A 7,814-nucleotide genomic window follows, 5' to 3' on the forward strand; every position below is an offset into this window, starting at 1 on the left:
TGTATTTGCTCTATCGCTCTTGATGGTACGAACACCTGCGTCATCTCAACTCGGTTCGACTTCTGTCGCACAGCTTAATCAAAGACCACCTAGAACGTTGCTTGCTCTTGATATCGTGCTGTCTCTGGTTGGACAAGTCGCTATATTTCTCGGATGTATTTACATTGCGTTGGCGGCAGCAGAGGCGCGACCGTGGTTTCGCTCGGCAGAAAACTAACGTCGTGCAAGCGCCTTGCTACGTATTTATACCTGTCGAGCCGGCAGCTCTGACCTCAAATTCGTGCGAGAATAGTGTTTTATGGCGTTTTGGACACCTCCAATACTGGATTGCAGCTGTCATGCTTAATGTCCGTGACAAGTACCGAGTGCCCGTTCTACGGTCGAATCGGACATTTGTGTTGTACACCTTTGTCTTGTTGATTATTCTGCTCGTACAGCTTTCATGGAACACTGGGAATCGTGAGGATGAGATATCGACAACGTCAGCAGCAGTAGCAAAAGCTTTGAAAGCACGTGGCGTGGATGTGAGCTTACGAGCGCTGGAGCTGCCTACAAGTCTTGCATGGTCTCTGTTCCCACTGTTTCGCTTTGATGCTGGCTGATGATACATCGCTTTCGAATGCAGCTAAAGAGCGGCTTTCGTAACCGCAAAAGCAAATCTGGCGGCTGGAAGACGTACTATGGACTTCGTGGTGAGACCGATAAACAGAGCCTTTTGGTACTCAACGACATGGTTTGTTAGGTGTTGATACGATCCAAGGTGGTCAGCAAGTGATCTAAAGCCCATTGGTATAAAAGGGAACGTCGATAGGGTGGATAGTGATGATGATGAAGAGGAAGATGCCCCCCCGACTAAAATTGAAATGTAAAATGACAGAGCCATGTCTTTTTATACATTCCTTAATTTTCTGTGATTTTCGGGTCTACATAGTGGAAGACAACTCGCTAGTCTTCGTGTCTGCATTCAATAAATGCATCTCTTTATTTCTGCCTCTACAAGTGACATCTCCGCTGTCTTCACAGGCATCAAGCTCCCATAATAACTCGAAAGACTCTTCGGTCGCTGTAGATTGTACCTCAGTCTCGAAGTCCATGGCAACATCCATTAGCGAGTTATCGTACTCTGACGTTCTGTTCGTCCTGCTTGTTACATTGAACATTCCACTCAATTGAAGCTCAAGGAGCTCGTCGACCGTTGGTAGCGGCTCAGTATTTGAGAAATCAACAGTGCTGTCTACCGTGTGCTTCCTCTTTCTCGGTCTGGGCGATGCGCCGGCCCACAGCGGACGACCGAACAGCAAACGGTGTGTAGATAAACAGCGCTCACCGATCTGCCGGGTATTGAAGGACCTCAAGTTGACAGACGCACGCACCATGGGCTGCGTCTTGGTGAGCTTTAGAATTGACGCTTCTCGTGCACTGAAATGATCTACGCAAAATTGTGCAAGCTTTGTTGGATCTTGTGACTGTATATTCGTACACTGGAATGCATCGGAATACGCTGTGGCGGCTTTTTGAGTCGAACGCATGGATCTGCAGCACTTCGATGACCCACTCAATTGGTTTGTGCGTTGCATCCTGAGCTGAACAATGAGGAATGGAAAAGATATGTAACAGAGATTTGCAGTACCGGACGCGATGCTCGACTGCAACGGCTTAGCAAGATTAACATACGTTGGTGGATACGCTCAGATCTTGAAAGGGCGCATACCCTATAGACACAAACTCTTCAACGTCATATCGACGTAGAATTAAGTCCAGTTTATTAGAACTAACCCTCTTTTAAGTTGCGGTAAGATGGAGGATCTCGAGACATCCGCGATTCTCGACTTTCACGGCATCCCTTATGTCGTGACCGTGCAGGTACAGCAGCAGTGTCTGCATGTGCAGGTTGAAAGTGAAGATGTGACTACGACACCCTCAAGCGTTTGGACTGGCACTTTTCCTGCTTCGGATATTGAGCAACTTACACGTCAGACAGGCAACTCAAAGCGCTTTCCAGTGTTCATCCAAATGTTGCTCACAGCATTACATCGACGTAGTGACACAGTGTTTGTGGATCTCCTAACGACCACCGATTTGGATCTTTACAGACAGCGTAAATTGCAACCTAAAGCAGCTTTGGAAGGGTATGATGATCACATAAGTATATTTGCATGATTCCGTGTGTTCTATCAGCTCAAAATCTTATTTCTTACCACATATTCATAGGCTGCCATGTTCTACTACTAGTACAAATTCTGGAAAACGCTATTTAATCTTAACTTATGCTGTTGAATTCGATCGAGTGCACTACCCATTGCCTTTAACTCAGGAACAATCACCATCTCCAGAAGTTTTGCAGCGAACAATTCGAAGACTGAGTCAGGCTTTAGCTGCAAAAGAGAAGACTTTTACTAGTGAGAGCAGTTCTCAATTAGAAAAAGAAAATGCAGCATTGAAAGAAGAAAATCGGTGCTTGAAAGACAAATTGAAGCAGTATGATATTGAAGTAGGTGGATGCGAAAATGTTGGAATAAATTCTTCGAAAGATCTACAACAAGAGCTTGAGGTAGGATGCAGTGAAAAATCTGTTCTTAAGCTGATACGATGCTAATGAAGTGATTCATTGTGAAATGGTAGATGTCGAGTGAAGAGAAGAAAAAGTTAGCTGAACTCTATCAGCATTTGAAAGAGGAATCAGCGCTAGAGATGGAAAAATTGCGGACAGAAATCAAGTATGTGATGTTCAAAGCTGTAATGGAATCATGCTAGCTGACTAAGAATTTGCTGTGTATATTCTAGACAACTTCGATTAGCATCTCAGCCGAAAGATACAAGACAGGAGCAAGAAAATGTGGTAACAAGACGCAAACTCGTACGTGACGACTTTATCATGTTGCGGTTATTGACTCACATATTGTTTATATCGCTTATCTAGAAGGACAGCAACGCTGCAGTTCAAAAAACCCTGGCCCAAATGTTGCAAATGAAAGCACAACTCGAGGAGACACAGCAAAAAAATCGTGATCTGCTTCGTCGGCTGGCAATTTCACGTGCACGGTCTGGGCAGGGAACGCGTCAACGTCCTGTGCTTGATAACAGTCATCGAAGCGACTTCTCACGGTTTACACGCGACTTATCACCACCAAAGAGATCCGTTCGGTCTTCGACAGAAATTACAACGAAACAAGAACACCCTGCCATGTTTACTAAGTCGTATCGATCTGCTTCACCTCACTATGGTCCATCAGACGACGAAGATAGAATTCCACTAAAGAGTCGACGTGAACGAGCCACAAGTCGCACCCCCTTCCGTCGCTTTGATCCAACAGCTTACCAACTAGAAAAGGAGCGTAAACTTCGCGAAGCTCGAGCAAACTCTAGGTCTCGGCTGCCTCGATCCAAAGGCGGATACTCATCTGATAGTTCAGCCGGTGGGTACTCATCAGCCGATTCTCGAGATTCCAAGACGTCATCTCGCTCTGCACGTTCACGCGGCTCACGAGTGTCGAGAGAGCGTCAACGAGAATTAGATGCTCGACTTTCCTCTCCCAAGCGAAACCTTGAGCCTCCCCCGCTTCCAAATCGTCGTCAGCCACCTCGTTCGAGTCGTGGCCGTTCGTCGTCTCCCATGCCATCAAAAAGCATCAAATCTGGTCATCAAACGCCTCGATTACCATCCCCGGGTCCGGTGTCATCGTCAGAAAAGCCGCAAACATCTCCATACAGGAGTCAAACGTCGACTCCTGTGTCAACACAAAAAAAACAGCCTCCACAAGCACTGCTCGACACATCCGCCGACTCATTTAGTGATATTGATGAACGTCTGACTGCTCTGCAAAAATTTCTCCGAGAGGCTAAACAAAAAGGAGGCGGGACTACCGCCGCGAGTCTTGCAGCATGATAGAAAAGCACACGTTTGTTGTACAGTCAACTTGATATGTTTTTTAATCGTTAGAGTTTACCTTCACAATGTAAGATCTACAACCACACATGTGTCCCTACAAACGTATGAGAAGCTTTTGGTCGGTGTCCTATCGTTCGAGTTTCTCGAGCCGACGTGGGTGTAATCGCAGGATATACGACAGGACGTGCAGCTGAGATCGAAGCGGAATGGCTCAACACACTCGTTTCTTGAGTAACAGGAGGCACCCAAAGCTCGTTGTGGTGCAGAAATCCAAGCAGATCGTCTTCAATAGCAGTCGGACTCGTATAGTATTCGTTCGTGATAGTCGACACACGAGTATTGTCTAGAAGCGAGGGGACACGGTGTGTATCTAACAGGCACGTCATTAAGTCTCGAGAAGAAATACTGGTTTGTGATTTGTTCTTGATCGCTCCTCGAGACTGTTTCTGAAGATACTTTTGAGCGTGCGTTCGGATTTGTACAAGCGTACGTGTATGTACAAGACTCGAAATCTTTTTCCAGGACTTGCCGAAACGTTGTAATCCTTCGAGGAAAAGTTCGTGTTCTCGTTTAGTCCAGCGACCTACTTGGGTACCTGGAGTTACGTCACGTTTCGGTTTCTTTGCGAACGTTGATCGCATGGCTGAGCGTGAAGGCGAATACATTGTCATAGAAACAATAGGTGACACTGGATTGAGACGCCGTTGCGGTGGAATTCGATAGTTTGACTGAACGGTATCTAATGAAAAGACAGGACTAAACGGCGTCGGATCAATAGTCTCATGTGGTTCAAAGAGAGCATCTTGGAACGTTGAATGGACGGCAAAACTAAAGTCATCACCGAGACTCTCATCACATGTACCATAAGAGAACGGAGGTGAGAAGTGTTGGCGTACGGGAGTCATTATATTTCTGAATGTAAACTGAAGACTAAGGTCTGATACAAGTTCCGAAACTGCTTAAGATATAGGCCTAGGCACTCTTGAAAGATCAGAAGACTGACGTCATGTATGGTGGTAGTTGAAGAGACTGAATTAACTGGCGCGAGTGGCCAATAGTATATTTCGAGCTAATAATAGTCATATTAGATACTGCTTGATGGCTTAAGCGAAGTGATGACGGCAGGACGATGTCATAAGCTAAAAGCTCGTCAAAACACTGAAATGGACCATACGATGATTCCATTCAAGATATTTACATAATAAGGTGACATTTATTTTGTCATGGTCTGCAAAATTTTAGCAAGCCGATAGAATCAGAAAAGGATGGACTAGGGGTAGAGAGAGCTACATGGGAGAGGCTAATACTATAGAGAAGAATGTTCGGTTAGATTGCTAAAGGGTAGATACGAAACTTGGAGGCCGAACAAACATCACTACCGTACAATCTTAGCCGATGAAAGCACATGGCGTGTATAAACTCAAATTTTTACATACTTAACGAGTGGACATGTTGCTTAATGACACGGCTAGATATCTTTGATTGATAAACTGGTTTTGATCACTTACACGTCAGTTTGTCTACAAAGGAATGCTGTGAGATTAGCTAATGGTGCTTAAATAGTTTGAACCGTCTAATCACAAATTTAGACCGCTACAGAAAAATCTTGAGAGAGTGAGATAGATGGTACTATCAAACTTGACGTGAGAAATGTCAAGCGTGTCTTGTGGTAGAGTAGGAGAGTGATATGGTCAACAATGGAAATATACATTTTCTAATGAAAAGTTCTCTGATAGTTTATACTATTTTAACTAGGAAGCAGCGACACTTTTGATCAAATTGAGATTGCGGTTACGCGTCGTCCTGTAGCTTAAAAACGGGACCTGTCAATTCTAATGGCTTGATAGAACTTAGGCTACGAGAGACGAGAACATTCTACCGTAGTCACAATAAGTTGGTTGCATCCTTGACGAGCATAATTGAGATCATTTACTTTTGATAAATCTGACAAATCTGCATGTATTTTTTTTTTCAAGCCAACGTCGAAAGTTACTTTTGTGACCCTGCCAGCGCCGTGACAATTTATAAAGAGTAAAATTGTTGATGTTCAGACGTTGAAAGTATCACGTTGTATATTGTATATATTGCAAATGATGTTAAGCATCTAATCTTTGGGCTCGCGCCGTTAGATACGGCAAGAATCTTGGTTCTGATAGTACTTTATTCATTTTGACATTGTTAAAACAATTTAAGGTTGGGTCGGTTTACATTGTTTAGGAATATGAACCTATTTGCGGTTGGCTCTTGAAAATGACAATTACACTCTACTGCGAAAATGACATTGGCGCATACAAATCACTTTGGCCAATCAAAGTCAAGTCAGTGTCCGCAGACCACAAACTCCTTTCCCATACTGTGGTCCGATTCTGAGCTGACTCGTTTGTGACTCTTATTGAAAGGTTCTGTTTTTTTTCAATTGGTCACGTATTACGTCGAAGCCACTATGAAATTTCAGAAACCAGCGATTAAGACATTGCATGTTCAGTTTAAATGTCTTTGACAATCGAGTCCTACATTGACAAATAGGAAGTCTTTAAAATTTGCGTGCCTCAACTGCTCATAAGACAGCAGCATTTCCAGACCCCGATCGTCCTTCTAGTGTCTTCTGTGTCGCTTCGGACTTTGCCATTCGGCTGTGCACTGCTGCAAGCAGACGCTGAGGGATGACCGCGTTCGACTCTAGCCGGCTAAAGGCTGCGGAGAGGAACTATCCAGTCCACGACAAAAAATAACTCGCGACGAAGTATGCACTTGTCAAGTTCAAAGTGCACCTGCTTGGTTCAAAGCTGTTTGTAATCAACACATATCATGCGCCATTACGCACTGCGACTCAGTCGCCTCACCTCTCGCAGAGGATGTCCAGGTGGCTCTCTGTTTTTGTAGAATATCACTTCGAGGTGAAGTATAAGCCAGGAAAGCAAAATGACTTGGTTGATGCGGCGTCGCGCGGACCGGACTATGAGCTTGCACATAATCTCCACGGTGACGTCGTCAGTGAAGGATTTAATCCGCGCCGCATACGCGGGTGACAGTATGTGTGTAGCGCAGCTACTGGCTCTCGGGAGCAAGGATTTAAAAATTCGGACAAGAATTTGTCGGCGCGTTTGCGCACACGATCACACCGATATTCGTTAAATTACGAGTTGCTGTATTATAGCACCGATTCAACGGATACGCCACAAATTGTAATTCCACATGATAAAGATTCGAAATACCATATCCTCTATGAGGCCCACGACACCCCACTCAAAGGTCATCTCGGTTGTTAAAAGACGTACAGCTCGGTGAGTCGCCAGAATTGGTGGCCCAAGACTGTACAAGTGGGCTAGCACATATGTGCGCACGTATGAGACGTGTCGGAGGGTCAATTCCTCTCCGAATCTGCGGTGCCGCTGGTCAGTTTACCGGTAACATCCGGGTGTTGGCAGTCTATGAGTATGGACGATGTGTTTGGTCTGCCGTAAGACTCGGCGGGTAACACGGGTGTGGTGGTCTATATGGACCATTAAAGCAAGATAGCTTATTCTTGCGACAGTGCCAGACATTATCAAGGTGTGGGTACAGCGACGCTGTTTGTCGATCGTGTCTTTCGACAGCATGGACCCCCGGAGTCAATTGTCTCTAATAGAGACCCGCACTTCACTGGGAAGCGTTTGTTTACACTTTTCAGGGTGCAGGGCACCGAATTGACTATGTCAATAGCGGACCATCCGCAGACCGATGGTCAGATTTAGCGCGTGAACCGCAGCGTATGCGCTGAGACCCCGAAGCGCTGGAGCGCTATGTTGCCACTCGTAGAGTTCACTCTGAACAATGCACTGCATTCATCTACCGGCTATACGCCGTTTTACGGAAACCAGCATATTAACCCTCGCGTCCCGCTGACGCCGCCATCCCATGGCTCAGGGCTTGGTGGGGGAGGAAT

At 45.4% G+C, this 7,814-nt stretch overlaps 5 protein-coding genes across 5 annotated transcripts; 2 read left to right on the top strand and 3 right to left on the bottom strand.

The window, feature by feature from the left end:
* Window positions 1-22: 22 nt before the first annotated feature.
* PHALS_05127 (p-type atpase (p-atpase) superfamily) lies at window positions 23-602 on the top strand (the record flags this gene model as incomplete). The annotated part of the gene is made up of 2 exons (XM_024718797.1): window positions 23-127; window positions 210-602. 2 exons carry the CDS (start codon window positions 23-25, stop codon window positions 600-602), a joined length of 498 nt encoding a protein of 165 aa, XP_024584160.1.
* Window positions 603-919, bottom strand: PHALS_15075 (uncharacterized protein). Its single transcript, XM_024718798.2, has one exon. It carries the CDS (start codon window positions 881-883, stop codon window positions 626-628), a length of 258 nt encoding a protein of 85 aa, XP_024584161.1. The 5' UTR covers window positions 884-919; the 3' UTR covers window positions 603-625.
* A 4-nt stretch (window positions 920-923) lies between these two features.
* On the bottom strand, window positions 924-1,529 carry PHALS_05128 (uncharacterized protein; the record flags this gene model as incomplete). The annotated part of the gene is made up of 1 exon (XM_024718799.1): window positions 924-1,529. One exon carries the CDS (start codon window positions 1,527-1,529, stop codon window positions 924-926), a length of 606 nt encoding a protein of 201 aa, XP_024584162.1.
* A 268-nt stretch (window positions 1,530-1,797) lies between these two features.
* PHALS_05129 (uncharacterized protein) lies at window positions 1,798-3,886 on the top strand (the record flags this gene model as incomplete). The annotated part of the gene is made up of 5 exons (XM_024718800.1): window positions 1,798-2,129; window positions 2,212-2,551; window positions 2,623-2,717; window positions 2,785-2,857; window positions 2,921-3,886. The coding sequence occupies 5 exons, from the start codon at window positions 1,798-1,800 to the stop codon at window positions 3,884-3,886; spliced, it is 1,806 nt and encodes a 601-aa protein (XP_024584163.1).
* Window positions 3,887-3,963: 77 nt separating this feature from the next.
* Window positions 3,964-4,794, bottom strand: PHALS_05130 (the record flags this gene model as incomplete). The annotated part of the gene is made up of 1 exon (XM_024718802.1): window positions 3,964-4,794. The coding sequence occupies one exon, from the start codon at window positions 4,792-4,794 to the stop codon at window positions 3,964-3,966; it is 831 nt and encodes a 276-aa protein (XP_024584164.1).
* Between the last annotated feature and the right edge of the window lie 3,020 nt (window positions 4,795-7,814).

The sequence above is a fragment of the Plasmopara halstedii genome (assembly GCF_900000015.1).
Source record: "Plasmopara halstedii genome assembly, contig: Scaffold_2881, whole genome shotgun sequence".
Lineage (NCBI taxonomy): Eukaryota > Oomycota > Peronosporomycetes > Peronosporales > Peronosporaceae > Plasmopara > Plasmopara halstedii.